This window comes from Nuphar pumila, chromosome 11 (genome assembly GCF_984573655.1).
Source record: "Nuphar pumila chromosome 11, dmNupPumi1.hap1.1, whole genome shotgun sequence".
Lineage (NCBI taxonomy): Eukaryota > Viridiplantae > Streptophyta > Magnoliopsida > Nymphaeales > Nymphaeaceae > Nuphar > Nuphar pumila.
In genome coordinates this window covers 39,803,949-39,827,261 of record NC_143259.1, presented here as the reverse complement: position 1 = coordinate 39,827,261, position 23,313 = coordinate 39,803,949, and the positions used below count along the sequence as shown (strand labels likewise).

Sequence of the window (23,313 nt, the reverse complement as noted above, 5' to 3'; positions counted from 1 at the left end):
TGTGTGATAACAAGGCAGCTACATATATAACAAATAATCCTGTGTTTCATGAGAGGACAAAACATATTGAAGTTGACTGCCACTATGTAAGAGATATGGTTCAAGCTGGACATATCTCTACCAAGCATCTGAACTCGGAGGATCAAGTTGCAGATATGTTTACAAAGCCTCTTGCTAGGCCCAGTTTCTCAAAATGTTGCAGCAAGCTGAGCATGATCGATATCTATACTCCAGCTTGAGGGGGAGTGTTAAGACTAGTCGACTATTAGTTATTTTCAAGTGTTTTATCCTTAAAGTTATTTATTTATTCTTAAAAGATGGTTCTTTAGAATTTTACAAATAATGAGGGACCTCTTTGTAATTTGTTTATTAGGCTAAACCTCTGTTTAAACAAGAGGTGTTTAGCCCTAATGAGTATTACGATTTTTTCCTCTCTCTCTCTCTCTCTCTCTCTCTCTCTCTCTCTCTCTCTCTCTCTCTCTGTTCCTGTGCACTATTGGGTTTCTTTACAACTATTTTGTTCAGATGTCTTAGAACAAGAGTTCCAAGACATCTCATGCAATATATCATTATCATGTAAGTATTCAATAAATGCACCAGATATCACCCCGACCATCAGTACGAAAGGTTAGAATAACATAGATCTTGAATCACTGGAACATGGAGAAAAAAAAACTTGTTCTTTACTTTTCAACTTAAATATTCACATACCATTAAAATCATCAATAGAGGTCACATGATAGTAGGATTTAAGATATGGATGTTACAAGAACCGGCCACCAAACATCAGAATGAATTAAGTCAAAAGGAAAAGAGGTTATTTTATTAGAAAGAGCAGAAGAATATATGAAAAAAGGATGAGTTTTATTTAGAGTATTTTTTAGAGAAAAAGGAGAAGATATATATATATATATATATATATATATATATATATATATATATTAGTAATGATAGGGTACTCCCGGAGTACCTACTCCCACCTAATAAAAGCTTGACATTTTCAAATTTGTTTAACTTTTTTGTTGATCAGACCCTGTAGATATGATCTACAAGCATTATTTAGTAGAAAACAAATTTTGGATCATGTGATTATAGCATACAAGTAGGTCTTTTAAGACCTTTAAAAATCAATGGCTTATAATGTAACTGTGAACACCCCAAATTTTTCAAATTCCTCTCTCTTCTTCCTTTTCTCATTCACTTTTCTTTTCTATCTTTTATTCCCCTTCAAAAAGGGAATAGAGGCTAGAAAGGAAAAGAGAAAACAACGAGGAAAATTTTTGTAATGATCACAGTAACAAAATTTCATGGCTTAAAAAATCCTATTTTATATGTAAAAAATAGGATCTAAAGCATGATTCCTATCAAATAAACTTTGTTGAATACATCTATAAGGTCTGATTGAGAAGATCCAACCTACAACTATGATTTCTAGTATGTGGGTGTAGGTACTCCCAGAGCACCATAGAATTACTCTTTCTCTCTCTCTCTCTATCTATATATATATATATATAGAGAGAGAGAGAGAGAGAGAGAGAGAGAGAGAAAGAGTTTCAAATATGACAAGGATCAAATCTAATCAAATTCAACATGATTATATCTGATCAGATCTAAGAAAGAAAACTATGGGTAAAGATTTAGGAAAAGAATAAAAAGGAAAATATGAAAGGAGAAGAAAAAATAAGAACATATAGGAGGAAATCAACAGCTCGATGACTTGACCAGGAACTTACAGTTAAATTGTACATGTATATATATGTAATTTCATACATATATATATTTTTTGTTCATATTGTATATATATATATTCATATATATACATTTTATTTATAAATGATGTAATAAGTAAATATCCATTAAGGGTATTTTGGTTATTTCAGTTCTTGTAATAGGTTGTGCCCATTAGGGGCAAACTAGTACTTTATTTTATTGTTTTCTTTTTGTCTTTTTCTATTTTTATAGGGACTATTTGGTCAAACACAAAATATAGCTGTTAGGTTCTTTTTTGACTAGTCAACATAGAGTGGACTAGTCAATAGAGGTGTTGGAACAGTCCAACAACTCTATTGATGTCTCTCTCTCTCTTGCATGTGTATAAATAGAGGCTTTTATCCACTTTCATTTTTCAATGCTTCTCTTAAGCATTTATGCTCAATAAAGATGAATATTTTTATGTTTTTTTTTTCTATTTAGTTCTTTAATGTTTTATATGCACTTAGTGCTTTTGTTGTTGCCCTTTGTAAGTTATTGTATTATCCCATAGTGGACTTGTGCTTGTGCACATTGTGATTGTGATCTTGTAAGCCCTTAGTGGCATTTGTTTGTGCTTGTGCACTTTTATGATTGTGATCTTGTAAGACATTGTTTTTGCATTTCCCGTATTTCATTACACTTACCTCTTGCTCAATGTCAAGTTTCAACTCAGGGTGTTTGCCATGAAATAAGAAATAAAAGGGGGGAGAGAGAGAGAGTTGCGATGACCCTGAAAAAGGTGTTTAGGTGTACAGGTCTCAGGTCTGGATATCAAGACTCCAGACCCGACCCACATCCACCTATTGTATGTACGTTACTATTGTTACTTTTGTTTCTTTTATTCGGGTCTGGATATTATAATGGATACAGACCCATACTGTACATTCAAGTATTAATATGAGTTTTAGGTCACGGTTCCTTTTAACAGAAATCGTGACAGCCGCAGACCCCTCTTGCTTCTCTTCTTCGTTTTTCTCTCTCTCCTTTCTCGATACCGGTACAGGTGGAGATTGTAACATGGTATCAGAGCCGAGATCCATCTAAAGGCCGAAGAGGTTTTCGACAGGTGCGACGATAAGAGATTTGAGGTTTTTCGTTCCCTCCCTTTCTACTCTTCTACTCTTCTTCATTTACTTTCTTCTTCTCTCATTTAAATTTTCTGTGTACCCACATCTCACGTGGGCTTGATATTCTCGTGGATCTGAGATTCACGTGAATCCTGTTCATGTGAACCCAGACCGTGAAAAAGGGGTGATTGTATTTCACGTGAATCGCTGAAATCAATTCACGTGAAACACCAAATCAATCACGACCCCTATTTCAGATCTGTTTTCATTTGATATTATCTGCTTGATCTCCTTTTGTTGATATTATTTGTTTGATCTCCCTTTTGCCCAATCTCCTCCACACATCTACCTTTATATATTCAAATATTCCAGCTTTTCTCGTGATTTTTTATTATTTCTGCTGTGTAATTTCCTTCCTGATTCTCATTTTCTATACTTGTCTAAAAATGTATCTAACGTGTGAAAGTGTTTTTCATCACGTCAATCTCGTTCTTTGAGTGTATAGAAAAAGGTTTAGTATCTCTATTCTCTGAATCCGACAGTCTGTGATCTCTTGGTCATTAAAAAAAAAGGGCTGAGCATTTCATGAACACTCTTGTTGAATTTTATTCTCAATGGACCCTTATTCCTCTTAATCAAATCTTTCTTCAAGTTTTTTCAACCAACTCGTTTCTGAAAAGTTGAATACCTCAAACTGCTTGATTTGGAAGAGACAAATTATTCCTTTTATAAGGAGCCAAGGTCTCTTAGATCACCTGGATGAAACCACTCCAGTCCCAACAAAATTTGTCCCGAGAGAAGAGAAAGATGATAAAGGGGAGAGTTCGATCGTGTATGTCAAAAATGCAGAATTTCTCAACTGGGAAAGGAAAGATCAATCAGTTGTTGCATACATCACTTCTACCCTGTCTCAAGAGGTCCTTGTTGCCATCCTTGACAATTGTACAACACTGCAACATTGGGAGCGACTGGTTCAGACGTATTCACAGGTTTCACAAGCGAGGATGATTTTTCTCAAAAGAGAATTTCAGTTGCTAAGAAAAGATTACATGACCATCATGAAATATTTGAACAAGATAAAGATTATCACAGATCAGCTTGCAGTTATAGGATATGCGGTAAGTGACAGTGACATGGTGCAACAAACTCTGAGTGGATTGGGATCTGACTACAATATGATAGTAACTTCACTATTGTGCCTCCCTGTCCTTCCTACCTTTGATGAGCTATGAGCTAAATTAATTCAGTATGAAATAACTCTGAAGGGTTTCTCTAAAGAAACTCACATTCACACAAAATTCCCAAGAAGTTTTTGCCACAAGAGTGACTTATGGTAGAGGACGAGGACGAGGAGGGCAAGGGAGAAGTGGACACGGAGGACGTGGTCTGCTTCCCACTCCCAATATGTTAACTCATGCGCAGAGACAAATATCCATCCCCACTTGCTTCCTTTGTAACAAAATGGGGCATATCAAGGCGAATTGTTGGCATAATCTAGAAAATAAAGGAAAGGGTCCACAAACAGAAACCAAAAGAAAGTTCACAAATATCAGAGACAATGGAGAGATTAAAGATCTACTGATATCCGCCTTGTCAGAGTTGAAATTGAAGCAGAGTGATGAAGGCACTTGGTTTGTCGACTCAGGGGCAGCAACTCATGTGACAGGCGATGCAGGTAAACTTTCTAACCTTATTCCTTATTTTGGAAAAAGTAAGATTGTCACTGGAGATGGATCCCACCATCCTGTTTCTCATGTTGGAAAAACTGTCATTCCCATGTCATATTCCACTCTTAAACTTTCTGATGTTCTTCACGCTCCCGACATCAACAAAAATATTGTCTATGTTTCCAAACTTATTGATGATAATAATGTTTCAGTTGAATTCACTCCCTTCTTTGTGCAGGTCAAGGACCTACGTACGAGGAAAACATTCGCTGAAGAAAAGAGACGAGGCAATATGTACTGTTCATCTGGATTCGAAGTCTTCATTAGAATCGTGTTCATCCTCTTCTGTCAATGTTTTTAGTATTTTTGAATGTAATAAGCCTTTCTTATGGCATAGTCGATGTGGGAGTCATTTTATTGATAAACTTGTCTCTAATAATCTCATTCCAAAAGAAAGTCTCAATGGGAATGAGAGAAGTCAGAAGTGTCTGAGTTGTCTTTCATGCAAAAGTCATGTATTGCCTTTTCATTCCATTAATAAGAGAGCTTCAAAACCTTTTGAGATAATTTGTTCCGATGTATGGGGACCTGCCCCAATTGTTTCTGGAATTGGGAGCAGATACTACCTGATCTTTGTTGATAACTATTCTCGATACACTTGGATATATTTCATAAAAAATAAGTCGAAAGTCTTTCTTTTGTTTCAAAATTTTCTTTTCTTGGTTAAAATACAATTTTCTGAGTCCATCCAATTTTTTCAATGTGAAGGAGGTGGGGAGTTCTCATCTCGTGATTTTATTTCTTTTCTTCAAAATAACGAAATAGGAAGAAGGGTGTCCTGTCTACACACCCCACAACAAAATGGGATTGCTGAGCGAAAACATAGGCATATCGTTGAAAGTGCCATGAGTATGCTTCATGACAGTAACCTTCCCACCAACCTATGGACAAAAGCTTTTCATTTTGCCGTTCATGTGATAAATAGACTGCCTATGGTTCTGGAAAATAAGTCCCCTTACTATTGTCTTTTTGGAGCTCACCCTAGTTATCACGATCTGCGTGTCTTCGAATGTGTTTGTTATGTGCATATTGATCAGTCCCTGAGAAACAAGTTTCAGGACAAGGCTCAGAAGTGTAGGTTTGTGGGATACGCAGATGACTACAGAGGATATAGGTGTTATGATCCAACCAACAAACGCATCAGAATCTCAAGAAATGTTGTCTTTGATGAGAAAAATTTTGATTATGGTACCGACACAACGGATACGTTCTCCAACACAACTGAAGTTTACTATCCTTGGTTGAGTTCAGAACTTTTTGCTAGTTCCAATGAAGCATGTTCCCCAGATTGTGTGCAACGAGAAGAAGAGATGTTTGAGAACCGTTAAATTGTAATTTATAAGATAATGTATTTTCTATATATATATATATATATCATATATATGTACATGTATCCATCTACTTGTATATATAAAATATATATTTCTTTCTTGTATTGGTTGTAGGGGTATTTTAGTCATTTCTATATTTTATGCATATTCATGTTTTTTAATATGATTGTAATTCCTTCTTTTTATTTTTTCTTATTTTTGTAATTTTTTCCATTTCTTATTTTTGTTTTTTATATAATGTTTTTGTACACGATCAGTGGCTGACTGTGTATAGTGTACAACAGTCAGCCACTGACTTTGTACACAGTTTTAAAAAGATAGACGTTGGGCTGATTCCCAACGTCTCTAATAAGAGCCGTTGGGAATAACCCAACGTCTCTGAAGTATGCTTATAAATAAGGGCTATGTGAGCCCATTGTATGAATGTATTACAGTAAGGAGCTGTCTCCTTAAGCTTATAAACACTGTGCATTCATTGCACTTTCTTTGGTGTAAAGCTTATAAACAGTGTGCATTTATTGCACTTCTTTTGTGGTGTAAAGCTTATAAACACTTGCATTTATTTTGTGTATTGAGTATTTGAAGTACCAAGTTATTTGAAAACTTGATTGTTTGCAAGGATTCTTCACATGGTATCAGAGCAAGGTTGGAGAAAAAAAAGATTGTGTGGATTCTCACTTTTTCGGGTGCCTCGAAAAGTGTGCCCTCAATTTTTTTGGTGATTGAAGTGGATTCGCTTGTTCATCCAATATTTTAGAAGACTCTTCCATCAAGAAAGGTCTAAAAATCCTTTGTGCTACATATTCTTTTTCATCAACTCTCCTCTTTAATGAGTGAAAAAGACTCATTTTTCTCTCGGCTTCAAACTCAATGGGTCCAACTATCACGTCTGGGCTGGAAACATGAAGACTCATATTAAAGGAAAAGGGCTTTGGGGTTATGTTCAAGGCTCGATTCCTGAACCGGAGCCAAAGATAACCTTGATGGAGAAAGGAGAAATAAAAATCCTTGAAGGCGAAGAAAGAGCCAAGGCTCTTGAAGACTACACCAAAAAGCATCAAGAATGGGAGATGAGGAATTTTAAAATCCTCTCATGGATTTTCTCATCCGTAGAAACAAGAATTAACGCCAATATTATCAAGTTTAAGAAGGCTTCTCAAGCGTGGGAGTACCTTGAGAAGATGTACACCTCTAGGGACTTGTCTCATAAATATTACCTCCAAAAGAGAGCTCTAACTCTTCATCAAGGAGAGATGACTATAAGAGAGTATTTTGCCGAACTCTCTTCTATTTAGGATGAGCTTGCTATGCTTCAACCCAAGTGAAGTGGAGAAGCCATAGAGCTTCGTAATAAACAATTGAAAGAAGATAGCTTTTTTAATTTTTTGAATGGGCTTAGGCCTTAATTTGAACAAATCTGATCTTCTCTTTTATCCGCTTTCACTTCCCCCTCTCTTGAAGATGTAATTACTAAACTAAGTGAGGAAGAGACTCGTATGAGTATAAGCAAGAACAACCCAAGTGTTCTAGCTACACCTTCCTATAATGAAGAAAATGAAAGAGTTAATGTCGTCACAAGACCGGGGAGCAACTTAAGGACCTACAAGCCTCCTCACTTCAAGAATCAAAACTCAAGTGGTCAAGGAGAGAAGAAGGATTATAGCAAGCTTTTATGCCATTTTTGTAAGGAACCGGGGCATATCAAGCCTATTTGCCCAAAGTGGAAAAAGTTACTTGCCATGGCTACTACATCCCAACCTCAAAAGATCAGCCTTGTCCCCAGTCTCCTGACCCATATATGATCTTATTATTTCCTAGGATATTGTAATTGTGAGCATAAAAGGTACCTAGGTATTCAATTGGATCAGCCTTGGCTCCACCCTCTACTTCTGCTTCGAGCCACACATGTTGTTATTGCTAATATGCATTTTGTTGTTAATGTTAATTTTTTATTGAATGAATGCTCAGATTTTATTTCTTAGATACTTACATAGATCATATTTTTTCCATATTTATTTGAGTTTTTTTATTTTTTGTTGGTTGTTGCTTCATTAATAAAGCATTTCTTATTTATTTATAATTTTAGATATTTTTTATAGTTTTTTTTTAAGTTTTAATAAAAAAAAATTTGAGGCTTACGCTTTGCGCCTCGAGGCTTACGCATCGCCTTAGATTTTGGTGGAGCGCCTCGCTACGCCGCAACACTTTTCACAACACTGGCCGAAAGGAAGCATAGACATATAATAGAGACAACTTGAACATTACTTGTTTCTCAAAACATCCCAAAAGGTTTTTGGGCTGAAGCGGCTTTAGCATCTGTCTATCTGATAAATCGGCTACCTTAAAAAAACTTGAATAATATCTCGCATTTTGAAAAATTGTATACCAAAGAACCCGACTATAGTCGGTTGAGAATTTTTTGTTGCAAATGTTTAGTTCTTACTGACAAGAACGACAAACTTTCACCAAAAGCCATTGCATGCGCTTTTCTTGAATATTCTGAAACCCAAAAAGGGTTTCGTTGTTATGATAAATGACAAGCTATATGTTTTCAGAAATGTGAGTTTTCTGGAAAATGTTAATGGTTTTGAAAGGAGTGAACCCTTTAAAGAAAACATGGATTACTCCTTTTTATTTGAAATGTTAGCACATGATGATGATAGTGATGACGATTTCATTCATAATGACGTCAATGATAAAGAAGATGGCTCTTCCCATCCACCTATCTCTCAACATAGAAATGAAGGAGCATTGAGAGATCCTATAACATATAGTCATAGAGATAAAAATAGTTTTAGGAGTGCAATTGAAAAATCCAGTGAACCTAGTGGGTCTAATTCAACAAATAATGAAAACCTACGAAGAACTGAGAGAAGTAGAAAGATGCCTTCTAGGTTTATTTCATATGATTCGTTTACTCCTAAACATAGAGTCTGCCTTAGCGCCATTCATTCTTATATAGAACCCAAAAACTTCAAAGAAACCAAAAAGAATGATGAATGGCTGAAAGCAATAGAATGTGAGCTTTCAGCTCTCAACAGGGCAAAGACTTGGGAGTTTCAAGATCTTCCTAAGGGTAAGAAAACAATAGGGTGTAGATGGGTATTTAAGGTAAAAACTAAGAGCGATAGATCTCTTGAGAGATATAAGGCTCGATTAATTACAAAGGGATATAGTCAAGAATACGGGATTAACTATGAAGAAACTTTTGCCCCTATAGCCCGAATGGTCATTGTTCGATGTCTCATTATCGTTGCCTCAATCAATAAATGGAACATCTATCAAATTGATGTTAAAAACGCCTTCCTAAATGGTGATCTGAATGAAGAGGTATATATGGATGCTCCACCAGGAATGGAGACTCCCAAAGGGAAAGTGCTCCGTCTTCGAAAAGCACTTCATGGTTTAAAACAAGCCCCCAAGGCTTGGTATGATAGATTTAACTCCGTAATGTTAGAAAATGGTTTTTCTTCCTGTTTCACTGTCACTGTCTTATTTGTTAGAAAAACCAATGCAGAGATTGTCATTTTGCTCTTATATGTGGATGATATGCTTATAACCGGAAGTAATTCTAAAGGGGTTAAAAGCATAAAATCAATTTTGAAAGATAGGTTTGAAATGTCTGATTTGGGATTTCTAACTTATTTTTTGGGTATTGAAGTAGCATACTCTCATAGAGGGTATTTTTTATCTCAAACTAAGCTTGCTTCTGAGATTATTGACCAGTCAGGTATTACAGATGATAAGGTTTGTGAAACTCCTGCTATAGTAGGAGCCAAAATGAAGATTGATGATGGTATTCCTCTCTTCGATCCCACCCCCTACAGACAGCTTGTGGGATCTTTGATATATCTGAGTATTATTAGACCGGATATCTCTCATGAAGTTCATACTGCAAGTCAGTTCCAACATGCACCAACATCAGTTCACATGAGTGTCATCTTGCGGATTGTGAGATCTAAACAGGGGAGTATTCTTATCCACTTCTTCTGAATTAAAATTAATTGCTTATACTGACTCTGACTGGGGAGGTGACCCAAATAACCGTCACTCCACCACTGGTTTTTGTGTGTTTTTAGGAGACTCGCTGATTTCATAAAGATGTAAGAAGCAACAAAAAGTGTCTCTATCCTCAACAGAAGCTGAATATTGTGTCATGACAACTACTACCATGGAAATTGTATGGATTCATCAACTATTAGAAGACATGGGATCACAATAGAAGGGCCCACCAAGCTATGCTGTGATAACAAAAGTGCAATATACAATGCCAAAAATCATACTTTTCATGAGCGAACTAAGCACATTGAGATGGACTGTCACTATGTTCGGGAAGCGTATCCGAAAGAAGTTATAGATCTTCCATATGTAACTTCAGAATATCAATTGGCAGATTTCTTCACCAAAGTTTTGTGTGCTCTGCTGTTCAATTTCCTCCTTGGCAAACTTTCGGTCATCTTGCCCTAAGTTTGAGGGGGGTGTTAAATTGTAATTTATAAGACAATGTATTTTCTATATATATTTTATATATATAAAAGAAGATACATATACATATATATATTTCATATATATGTACACATATCCATCTACTTATATATATAAAATATATATTTCTTTCCTATAGGGGTATTTTAGTCATTTTTTTATTTTACGCATATTCATATTTTTTAATATGATTGTAATTCTTCCTTTTTATTTTTCCTTATTTTTGGAATTTTTTCCATTTCTTATTTTTGTTTTTTATATAATGTTTTTGTACAAAGTCAGTGGCTGACTGTGTATAGTGTACAACAGTCAGCCACTGACTGTGTACACAGTTTTAAAAAGATAGACGTTGGGCTGATTCCCAACGTCTCTAATAAGAGCCGTTGGGAATAGCCCAACGTCTCTGAAGTATGCTTATAAATAAGGGCTATGTGAGCTCATTGTATGAATGTATTACAGTAAGGAGCTGTCTCCTTAAGCTTATAAACAGTGTGCATTCATTGCACTTTCTTTGATGTAAAGCTTATAAACACTGTGCATTTATTGCACTTCTTTTATGGTGTAAAGCTTATAAACATTGTGCATTTATTTTGTATATTGAGTATTTGAAGTAACTCCGCCTATGTATAACTGTTTAGTTATACACTGCCGGTCCCAAGCTCGGATAAAGGAGGAGGGTGTTACGACAATGAAGTCGTACATGATACTTCAAGTACAAGGTTTTGATGATGAGCAAGTGAAATCAACTGCATTTCAGCTAAGGCAATGAAGACATTGAAGAGTTCTTTGAAGAATCTTTGAAGACTAGTGTGCAAATGTTAAATTCATTAAAAGTCTTAGATTCTTGTAAGAGCCTTACTTAGAGTGCATATTTTGGTTGCATTTTACTTAAAAAGTCTTTAGAAAAACTTTTCTAAAAGAACCCCTCATGAAAATCTTTTTATAAAACTCTTTTCTTAAATTTTCGTGTTTATTAGTCGACCAATAGACTTACCAGTCGACTAATCCTTTCGCGCTATATTTTCTAAAAAGTCATTTTTGTCAAATTAGTCGACCGAAGGCTTTTATCAGTCGACCGGACAGAATGTATGTTTTTCAGAAAATTTAGCAGCAGTCGACTGAAAGGTTTTTCAGTCTACTGATGATATTATCAGTCGACTAATTTTATCTCTAGTCGACTAAGTTTCAAAAGTTCAGATTTTCAAACGGCTCGATTAACAGATCAGTCGACCGACGATAACTGTCAGTGTACTAATAACTAACTATTAGTCGACTAACTACTGTTCCAGTCGACTAATTTTGCCATTTTTCCTGAAACTTCAAAAAGGCGTATCTTTTTATTTTTCAAACGTTTTGATCGTTCAAAATGGACTGTTTTGACACCCTTTCATACCCTCAACGTATAGAAACTTTCAACGTATGGAAACTTTCAATTATAAATATGAGTGCATTCTACACTCAAATACAGGGGGGCGGAGCCCCCCTATCGACACAACAAATGGCAGGGGGACGAAACCCGCTGCCGACACGATGAGACCAGGGAGAGAGAGGGTTTTACATACCTGGGGGCTACCGGCGAATAAAAGTTATAACGACCCAGAAGTTCGACTTGAGACAAGAAGATTTGAATGAAATTACCTTCGAAAGTCAGAGTTTGTAGCAAAGATTTTTAAATATACCATAGGTTTTAGATAAAAGCACAAGTCGATTCTTCAGAGCACGTTAGCAAAAAGACAGCACAAACCCATTTCCTAACTAAGCCAAACAGTGAGCAAAAGATAGAAAAGAGTTTATCCATAGAAAGGTTTAGTACGTATAGAACAAGGGGAGAGGCTGAGTAGAAGGGGCGCCGACAGCTCCGGTGTTCTAGCGCAGCCGACCGTCAGTCGGGAGGTTGGCGGCGATGTCGCAGGTGGCCGTCAAGGAAACGAGGTCGTCAGCTGATGGAGGTTCCTGGAGATCGTGGGAGATAGTGGGTTACTGATGCTCAGAAGCCGTCAACGCGATCGCCAGGGGTCACCGATCGTTGCAGACAAAGAGGGAGAAGATGGTGGCCGACGATGGGTTGCCGACGCCAGCTCGAAGGGGGAGATGGCCGACAGCTACGATCGTCGGCGACGGGGAGTTCGTCGATGCATGGAAGTCACTGGTGGCTTCGATCGCCGACGTCTGCCAGGAAGCTGTCAGAAACGAGAGAGGAGAGAGAAGGGGCAAGGGTTTCTACCCCTCACCCGAGGCTCCTGCGTCTTTTAAAAGACGCAAGTTCTCAAGGCTTCGAGAACCCGGGTTAGGCTCAGGTCCGGTTCGGACCTGGATCCGGGCCCGACACAGCAGACCAAACCCCCGACACATGTCCGACACGTGTATGACACGAATTTTTTTTAACGGGCTTTACACTGAAGCTCACATCAAAGAAGTAAAAAACTTACTAGGTCAGAGATTAAAAATGAAAGATCTTGGTGTCCTGTGCTATTTTCTTGGTGTAGAAGTTGAAAACCAAGCTCATGGCTTGACGCTCACTCAACACAAGTATATCGTGGATGTTCTTAGCAAGACAGGCATGAAAGACTGCAAACCTCTAGGAACTCCAAGTGTGCTTCTCCAAAAACTCAGTGCTCATGATGAAGATCTGTGTGACGACCCCATCAGGTATCACAGTCTAATAGGAATGTTGCAGTATCTCACATTCACTCAACCCGATATTGTTTATTCAGTCAATCACGTGTCTGAGTTTATGCATACACCACGTACTGGACATATGGAAGCGATTAAGAGGATACTTAGATATCTGAAAGGGACCGTTGGGGATGGATTGATATATTCATCGCAGTCGTTGGGCAAGAATGATCGCGAACTTACTGTATACTGTGATGTAGACTGGGCAGGGGATCCCGATGAACGAAGATCTACATCAGGATATTGTGTCTTTATTAGAAGGAATTTAGTCTCTTGGAGCAGTAGAAAACAAAAGGTTGTTGCTAGATCAAGCACTGAGGCTGAGTATAGATCCATGGATGCAGCTACTGTCGAAGCCACATGGGTCAGGCATCTCCTAACTGAAGTGGGAGAAATGATTGCTCGCTCTACATTGTTGTTTGACAATCAAAGTGCTCTCAACATGTCATTCAATCCAGTTCACCACAGTCGTGCTAAGCATATTGAGATTGACCAACATTTTGTAAGACAAAAAGTTGAAGAAAAAAAGATTGAGCCTGAGTTTGTCAACACTAAAGACAAGTTGCAGACATATTTACAAAAAACCTGACAAAAGATCGTTTTTGGATGCTTAAAGACAAGTTGTTCATGGTTCAAAACCATGATCAACTTGAGGGGGGGTGAAAAAGGTGTTTAGGTGTACGGGTCTCGGGTCTGGATATCAAGACTCCAGACCCGACCCACATCCACCTATTGTATGTACGTTACTATTGTTACTTTTGTTTCTTTTCTTCGGGTCTGGATATTAAAATGGATCCAGACCCATACTGTACATTCAAGTATTAATATGAGTTTTAGGTCATGATTCCTTTTAACAAAAATCGTGACAGCCGCAGACCCCTCTTGCTTCTCTTCTTCGTTTCTCTCTCTCCTTTCTCGATACCGGTACAGGTGGAGATTCTAACAGACCCCTCTAATGAGGAGGGATATACCAACATGTCTAGTTATAATGAGGTATAATGAGACAAATTATAAGTATGTCCCTGTTACATATTATAATGTATAAATGTGTTCCTTCTAACTTGGACTAAAAATACCTCTATTATGAGCTATCCTTAACAGTACTGTTCTTTCAAAAGAGAAAATAAATGATAGCATTTTCTTGGTCACACAAATACCTTGCAATGAGAAGACTTCAATATTTCTTTAGATTAACAAGGTTTATCTTAACAAAATATTGAATTTTTAAAGATTTCAACAATAACAAACAAATTCTTTGAGCAAACTTGAAATTTTCTTCAGATTAATAAGGTTTGCCTTATAAAAACATCAACTTTGGAATGATTTTGGCACATCCTCTAGAACCAAGGCAATTTGTTAAACCAAAAGACAAAAAATAATAGAAGAAAAGGAGACCAACTAACCATGTTGGAGTATGAAACCAGTGGCTGCTGTCCCAAAGACACCAGCTAATACTCCAGCTGTGTTTGACAATCCAAGAAGTACACCCTGTAACAAAAAAGATAAAGCTTCATTCAGGACAGACATACTCATTTATCTTGTAGAAGCAAGAAGACTAAACATTCTAAAATATTTATGGAAGAAAAGAGATGTGAAGGCAGGGCTATTATGAAAGGGTGCCTGGACAATGGCACTAATGCTTTATTATCTCATAAATTTATGAGATGAGAAAGATAGAAGGCAGGAATTCATGGATACAAAAGTTAACTGAAACTTGATATGAGAATCATAGCATGCATCTTCACCCTTTTAAAAGGATAACCTTTAAAAACATATGCTAGACCATAGTCACCAATATAGTTCTCGGCCATTTCTCCACAAGGGTTTTTCTCGGAGTTTTTTTTCAAAAAGTGGCTTTCCTCGGAAAAAACTCCAGAAAATCTCAAAAAGTTGTAAAAATTAAAATAATAAAATAATAATAAGAAAGATAAGAAATTAATAGGTTTTGTATTATTTTTCTTGCAAAAATATAAAGAAACAAACTTTAAAGTTTTTAAAATACAAAAGAAACAAAAAACTTGAAAACTAGGTGTAAAATGTATAAAAATAAGAATCTTTCAAAATATCACAAAAATATCATGATAATATCATGCAGAGATAATTTGCCGATATTAGCAGCTTACCTTAAAATGGTGATATTATCACAATATTTTCAAAATATCAGCAATATCAGTGACTGCTAGACTAATCTTTTTCATATACATTCATCATAAAGGAGTTTAATATTGATAACTCCTGGAGAGCAAAAGAAGCAATATGTTCATCTCTTAACACTATCCAGTTCATTTAAATTCATTGGTACCATATGAAACCACATGAGCAACCTAGTTCCATATGGTCACTAAATAAAATTAATTTCAATGAATCCAGTCTGTTTGGTGCACAGACAAGAAGAAATCTGACACTTACAGCATAACGCGGACCTATGTCCTGATGGTTTGAATAGAGACCAGATTGTGAAAATGCATCTGTTCCCTGGTAAACCAAATAAAAAATCGTGTTAGAATTTTAGAACTACTAGGGAAACACACAATACTAGATTGATGACAGAGTAACAGCAAATATTAACATTTGAAGAAATTATATAAGTCCAAAATTCAAAAAAAAAAATCTGTTCACAAGAAGCAAAGTAAAGAGCAAAAGGGCATGACTAATAAAAAATTGGAAGGAAAAAAAAAGTTGGAAAAGGTTTATTTTTTTGCCCATGCACGATATCAGCAGAAAGAAAACTCACTGTTGACCAGAACATTGACAGATCTTTTTCGGTTCTTAACAGTGCTTAAATGCATTATGGATCTATAGAAAATCAGATATACCATGAGGATAGTAGCAGAAGTCATACATAGGTACTTGTAGAATTCTGATAAAACAGTAGAATGCATAGCAGAAGTCATACATAGGTACTTGTAGAATTCTGATAAAACAGTAGAATGCAAAACTTCGGAAAAAATGAGAAAGAAATCCATGGCATACCTGACTGCAAGCCATGCACAGTACTGCTAGTGCTGGAGAACTGATGTGGCTCAGTTGTGTGAGAAAGAAAGCTGGTCCCAGGAAACCAATGGATTGCATAATCTGCAGCACATCAAGAATTATTAAGCAGAGCAACAGGTGAAGGAGCCTTGAGGGTTCATCAGTAAAAATATTGAAAGAGAAAATAAAATCTTAGGATGAACCTAAGGAGGGAATTGTGTCCTAATGCTTAATGCCTCTAACGTATACCCATTATTTCTACTGCAATGAATCACTAGAAACTGCTCTATGAGAAACAACTCTGCATTACTTTCTCAAAAATGAAAAAGAATACCAAATTAGATTGCACTTATGCATGTGCAGGTGACATGCATGTGTGCACACATATATGTGCACACACAAACACAATATCATGCACAACATAGAGGTATCAAACTTTCTACTTGAAATGGATGCATTTCATATTGAAGGGACTATTTGTGGTGTATCACTTTTGTATCCCTCTTTCTATAATCTTGTGCAGTGTTGGTTTCGTCAACTCGTATAATTCTTTGCTATGAACTGATGAAAATGTTCTTCACTCTCTCAGCCTCTTAGCAATCCATACAACAACCATATAATTAAACCAGCATATCACGCCTTCTCAGATTGTAAATATAATATAAGTTGAAGTGAATGATCAGGGACAGTTTCATCACAGGTATGAAATACAATGGTATAAGAAAATAATATTCCACAGAAATCATAGGCAAATAAAGTTTTAAGTGAGATTCAAACAAGTGGAATAAATAAGTAGAGAAGAGAGGAGGATATAAAGGAAAAAATAGAATTTAGGGGGATGGGAAAGTGTCCTTCCCATTCATTTATTTCTTAGATTTTGCAACCTAGATTCCAAACTGTGTTGTAGTACACCCAAGTTTTATATGTTGTTAAAACTTAAAATGATTCTCCGAATTATCCAGCTTCTATTACATGATAAGCTGTGACTGTTATGAACATAGACCAATCACAACCACTATATTTCCTCTATTCCTAGGAAAATTTTATGACTGCAATTTTCTTCTGAACATAGAACCAAAATTATGAACATTAGTGTTCTAACTAAAATACCATATGGATTACTAAAAGCAAGTAAAGGTTTATATGAGGAATGGATTCAGAACTGAATATAAAGGAGATTAAATGAAACAGGTACATTAGAACTTCTGTGGCCATCCGGATTTTTTCCCTTCTTTTGGTTGGCATAATGAGTTCATTTATGTTTGAAGTTCAAATTGAACAACAACAGTGAATATGATAATAAATTTAATCATTGAGCATGTGAATTTCTATTGCAAACTGATTAGATCCTCACATTGCGGTTGCCACTTTTTCACAAAAATAACTATTACCTTACGAACTGTTGTGACAGAAATCCCCTTGCTCACAAGTGTGTCTGCAATCCACCCTCCAATATTAGCAAAGACAGCCATGGTCAACCATGGTAAGACACAGAATAGCCCAGATTCTGTGAGGTTGAACTTTAATACCTGATTTAACCAGCAAAAAAAGAAAAAAGAGAAGGGGCAAAAAAAATTACTTAGTCTTGCTAAAAAAAGATGCAATTTATGTCTAAAATATAGTAAAGAAGTGGCAAGTGTAATATTTTCCAATATTAGGACGATACTAGAATGATATCAAAATTTATCACCACTATTTCTTCATAAATTGAATTTTACGTCTCAAAAAAAAATTTTATTTATATACCATTTGAGACAATGACTATGAATACTGAGCTCATGCTTCCAGAGTTCCACAAGATACTATGCTAAGCATGTGTGAAGGAAAAGATCTTGGAAGGGACCAAAACTATAAGGAAGAACAACTCAAGATAGCAATTGAAGCCCCTGTGTTAACCCCGAATAGGAGTGACTTCTTTAAGATTGTTTCTGGTCTAGGTGCATAAACCTCAAATGCATTACAGTTAAGGGATGGATAAACATTTTTGGTATTCAAGGTTCCACTCCATGGCCGTTTGATGTATTCAAGCTCACATTCTTTATGTATGCATATACTGTTAAAATGTATATATATATATATATATATATATATATATATATATATATATATATATATATATATAATTTTGCAGTTTTGTAATTTGTCATGCCTACCTGAGGCATTTTTATCTTTTTACCCCTTGTAATTAGAAGGGTTCACTAGGGACTATTTTGTCTTGTTTTTTCTATTTTTCTTTTTATTGTTTGACCAAGGTCTCTATGGTCATTAACCATAGTGTAATACTCATGTTTTCAAAAAAAAAAAAAAATTTGTTGTTTGTATCTGGATCCAACCCAGATTCGGGTGCCCCGGATCCAACCCGGATCCGGCCTGACCATCGAGCCCACACACCCCCTCTGTCGATCGAGCCTATCGCAACATGGGGGCCAGGCCAGGCTGGGCTCGGCCTGACCACCGAGCCCACCCCCTCCCCTTTGTTTCCCCTCTTGCCAGGAACCAAGCCTGGCTCGGTTGGGTTCCAACCGAGCCTAGCTCGGCTATGGCCTGCCCAGCCATGCTAGGTAGGCCTGATCGAGTTGAGCTCGGCCATTACCGAGCCCAGCTCAATCCCCACCTTCTGTTGATCGAACATAGCCGAGCTGAGCCCGGCTAGCACTGAGCCTGACTCGATCTTCTTAAACCGATCTCGGCTCAGTCAAGGGGCAGCATGGGCTACCCCTCACTTGGCTTAGCCAAGCTAAGTTCGGCAAAGGTCAAACTCAGCTTGATCCATTTTTTTTGTTACCGTGCCCGGCTCGAACTAGGTTCGGGTTCGACCCCTGCAACACAAACGTTGCTTACTTCATTAAATTAAAAAAAATTCATTGTTTCATTCGCAGCACGACAAGATACCTTTTAGTGCACCCCATCAGCGCAACGGATGCAACATGTGCACCAAGGCATAAGCCCTTGATAACCTACGCTCAGAATCGTCAGCGAATCCGACCATCTTCGATTGTAGGAGAAAGTTGCATACGAGGACAAATGACAAAATACTTCTAACTTATACATATATATATATATATATGCTTTCAACTCAAAGACGCAGTTTTGCGTATTCTTGTCCATTTAAAATTTATGCCATTTACTCTGTCGCCGCGCTGTTACGTGCACAGACTACTGCTTATGCAATTTACTTAGCCGATGTACAGTTTTGTACATCGTACACTGTTTACGCAATTTATTTAACTGATGTATGGTTTCGTACATCGTGCATCGCTTACGAAGTTTATTTAGCTCAATGTGTGGTTTCGCACATCAAGTCTCGCTTTATGTCATTTACTTCGCCGTCGTGTTGTTACATGTGTAGGCTACTACTTACGCAATTTAGTTAGCCAATGTACGATTTCGCTGCTTAGGCAATTTATTTGGCCGATGTACGGTTTCGTGCATCGCTTACGTAGTTTATTTAGCTCAATATGTGGTTTCACACATCGAGTCTAGCTTTATATCATTTACATTGTCGTCGCGTTGTAATGTGCACAGGCTTATGCATTGATATATATGTATCATATATACATATATATAACTTAGTAAGGTACGCAGTTTTGCATACTCCTGCTTACTTTACCTTATGTGTGCATTTAAAGATGCAAATCTTTAAAGAAAAAGAGGATTTCACATGCTAAATCCCAAAGCTTGTAATATTCGTTGTTTTAAAAAACAAAAATGAATATTTGGCATTTGCATATTCTCAACCAAGTCTTTCCCTCAACCCTGTGTAGCCCTAAGAGGTACGTACAGTCCTTTTTGATATCCGAAATGACTCGGATACTCCCGGTGTAACGCCCCAAAATTTCAAACTTATAAACCTTTTTATTTTAGTTCTAAAGGCTGAAAAAATCTTTTCTTAACAGAGTTTTTGAAAGAGTTTTGTTTAACATATCAGCGGAAACGTTTTTCTTTGAATAAGAAAGATGAAAGGCAAGTTGACAACCTAGGGCGCGTTAGCGTAAAAATTTACATTTTCACATAAAAGTAACTTGCAAACATTTTAATAAGCCATTGTATTCAAAATAAGATCTGATTGTACAAAATTTGGTTTTCCTGAGGAAAACCCTTGCCAAAAACCCAAAAGTACAGGATGTGAGCTGACAGCAAAACAATAGGATCTCGAACCATCTCGCAATCACGCCATCGCCTGTTTCGCAACCTATTCATCACCTGTGCCCATGAAATGGGTCAGTCTCACAAAAAACTGGTAGGTGCACAAATAGAACAGTAGATAATAGAATTAAGTGCATGCATTTAATTCTATCATGCTCAACAGTTTATACAAGTGAGAAACTCTATAAGCAGTTTATCAACACAAATGCTACAATTAGTATAAGCAGTTCATCAACATAAGTAAATGCTATAATTAGCATAAGCAGTTCATCAACGCAAGTAAATGCTACAACTAGCATAAGCAGCAATTAACAAATAGTACAAAGCAAACAAAAAGTAAATAGGATAACTTTTGTTTTGATACTTAGTTGGCCTGCGGGTACGCGCAAAGCACGAATTGTAGAAACAACTGAGACTAGTTTGGGGGTCTATTATGTCATGTATTTTCAAATACCCAGAATAGCTAGTTGAGTCCGCCCCTAAGGGCTTGAAACACGAAATAAGCAACGAAAGTAAAAGACAAAAAGTGATGCTTGAAACACGAAATCGTATATCAAGCCAAATAAATGCATAAAAGAAATCGGCTTGTGCACTAAAGCGCGACAGCGAAAGTAAATGACAGAAAGCGATGCTTGATACACGAAACCGCGTATCAAGCCAAATAAATGCGTAAAGGAAATCAGCCTGTGCACTAAAGCGCAGCGGCGAAAGTAAATAACAAAAAGTAATGAGGACAAGGATCGCAAAACTGCGTCCTTGAGTTTAAAAGTGTACTATTATAAATATATATATATATATATACATATATAGTAAATTATTTAATTTGCATTTTTAGTGTTTTAACTTAGTTCAGCTTGCCCAAAGTCCATTGCGCAACTTTCCCCTACCTTGGGGAGTCTCGGGGTTGTGTTTGCCTTCATGTGTAAGTAACGAAGGGCTCGGAATCCATCGTGCAAGCTGTAAAAGACAAGAAATGGTTACTCTAACACAGCAAAAAGCGTCGCCCCTCACTAGGAGTCGACCTAAGAAAATGAAAGAAGGGGGGGGGGGGGGCAGATGGTGCAGCCCCTGTCCACCGTCCTGTCATGAAAAAGGAAAGGGGCAGGGGCACAACCCCTGCCTGCTTGTCTGCAAGAAAAGGTAAAAGAGAAGGGAAGGGGGTTGCGCCCCTTCCAACTTCTATCGGTCCACAAGGAAGGGGTTGCGCCCCATCCCCGATGGCTGAAACACAAAGGGAGGCAAGGGGAGGGCTCAGCCCCTCCCTTGCGAAAAGGAGAAACAGGGAGGGGTTGAACCCCTCCCTCGTAACCCTTACAATAGGGAGGGGGGCTCGACCCCTCCCTGAAAAAGGGAACAGGGAGGAGGCTGAGCCCCTCCCTCGCATCCTGTAAAACAGGGAGGGGGCTTGGCCCCTCTCCAAAAAAAAAGGAACAGGGAGGGGATCGAGCCCCTCCCTCGCATCCCGTAAAACAGGGCAACAGGGAGGGGGCTCGACCCCTCCCTGGCAAAAAAGGAAAAAGGGAGGGAGGTCGAGCCCCTCCCTTGCATTCCCGTTAAACAGGGAGACAGGGAAGGGGGCTCGGCCCCTCGGCGAAAAAAGAAGCAGAGAGGGGGCCAAGCCCCTCCCTCATATTCTAAGAAGGCAGGGAGAGTGTAACGCCCCAAATTTCAAACTTGCAAACCTTTTCAGAAAAACAGGCAAGAGACTAGAAATATCTCTTTCCTTTAGAGTTTGTTTATGAAATCAGCGGAAGGATATTCTTTTGTTAAATCATAAGGCAAGCTGACAACTTTGGGCACGTTAGCTAAAAGAACCAAAACTCACAAGATTCAGATATCCAAAGGAAATTTCGTTACAAACCCAAAACGTCCAGGACGCGAGCTAAGAGCAGGAAGAAAAAGTCTTGAAGTCATCTTGCAATCGCACCATCGCTCGTAGTGTACCTAAACATCACCTGTACCTATAGAATGGGTTAGTTTCGCGAAAAACTAGTAGGTGCACAAGAGAGACTACAGGAAACTGAATTATATACATTTAATTCAGTAGGTTACGCAATTTAAAGCAGATATGCAGTTAAACAGGTAAGCAATGCAAGCAGGTGAATAGTGCAAACGCGTAAGTAGTGCAAGCGAGTAAGAAGTACAAACAGTAAGTAGTTCAAAGCAAGTAAGCAGTGCAACTGACAAACGCAGCATACGATTCAATTGATCGTAGGCTGTGAACCACCACACAACTAGCTTGTTCTCGTTCCTAGAACGAGGTCTCTGCATTTAATTAGTATCAGGACATCGTTTGTCGCTCTCACGACTTCTAACAAACGCTTTGTCCTGAACAACCTTAATCTATTCCCATCTCTCAAAGCCTTACGCGGCCAACAGTCACCGGTTATGACTCACTAAGGCATCATACTTTCTCAGAAAAACCCACCCTTCCGTAGAAGGTCCAAAACATGATCACTAACTCAAATCGCTAACGATCTGATCCTCACATTTGAGTCTTGCATGTAATCATGCTAAAACAAAAAGTCAAAGCTATAGATTCATAAGTGGCTATCTCAAACAATCTCAGAAGATCATCACAGCTCACCATAACTTTTTATGGTAAGCAAAAACCCAAGATCTACGCCGGATCGCTCGGTCCTGGAGATATACGACCTGACAAGGAAGTACCGCCCTAGAGGGTATACCCGGTCTTGACCATACACTTTCTCACAGTTCACCGTCTTTGCGGCTACCCGTTCGTGGACAATGTACATCCTCACAGATGAAAAGAAGTGTTTTCTCTGGTTACGGGTCATGGATCTGAAGATCCAAACCCGTGACACCCACTTCCTCATTAATGGCATTATGTAATATTGATTATTGTAAAAAGGGTATTCTAGTACCCTAATTTTGTTTGTAATCTCATGTTAACATAAAGTAATACACAGCAGCCGACCCATGTACAGCAGGGTATCGGTTTTCCCCAAACCTCTCTCTCCCTTCCTCTACCTCTCTCTGTTTTGCAGCTCCAGCGTGGAACGGACTGGAGGTTGCAAAACTAACATGGTATCAGAGCCACGCTTCAGCTGAAACTGGGATCGATTCAAAAGACACGTCTGAAGATCCTTTTCTCCTCTATTTCCTCTTCCAAAGTCTGAAAATCAATCAAAAAAA

General features: G+C 37.7%; 1 protein-coding gene across 2 annotated transcripts in view; it reads right to left on the bottom strand.

The window, feature by feature from the left end:
* Positions 1 to 23,313, bottom strand: part of LOC149822291 (sodium-dependent phosphate transport protein 1, chloroplastic-like) — a 214,064-nt gene that overhangs the window by 62,661 nt on the left and 128,090 nt on the right. For both annotated transcript variants that reach the window (XR_016426025.1, XM_089980998.1), the window contains exons 7-10: positions 17,403 to 17,540; positions 16,012 to 16,113; positions 15,448 to 15,513; positions 14,442 to 14,526 (exon numbers count right to left, since the gene is read on the bottom strand). Coding sequence is in view for 1 of the 2 variants with exons in the window: in XM_089980998.1 (XP_089837124.1) it covers positions 14,442 to 14,526; positions 15,448 to 15,513; positions 16,012 to 16,113; positions 17,403 to 17,540 (391 nt within the window). In the remaining variant the exon portion in view is untranslated. The remainder of the gene's footprint in view (positions 1 to 14,441; positions 14,527 to 15,447; positions 15,514 to 16,011; positions 16,114 to 17,402; positions 17,541 to 23,313) is intronic.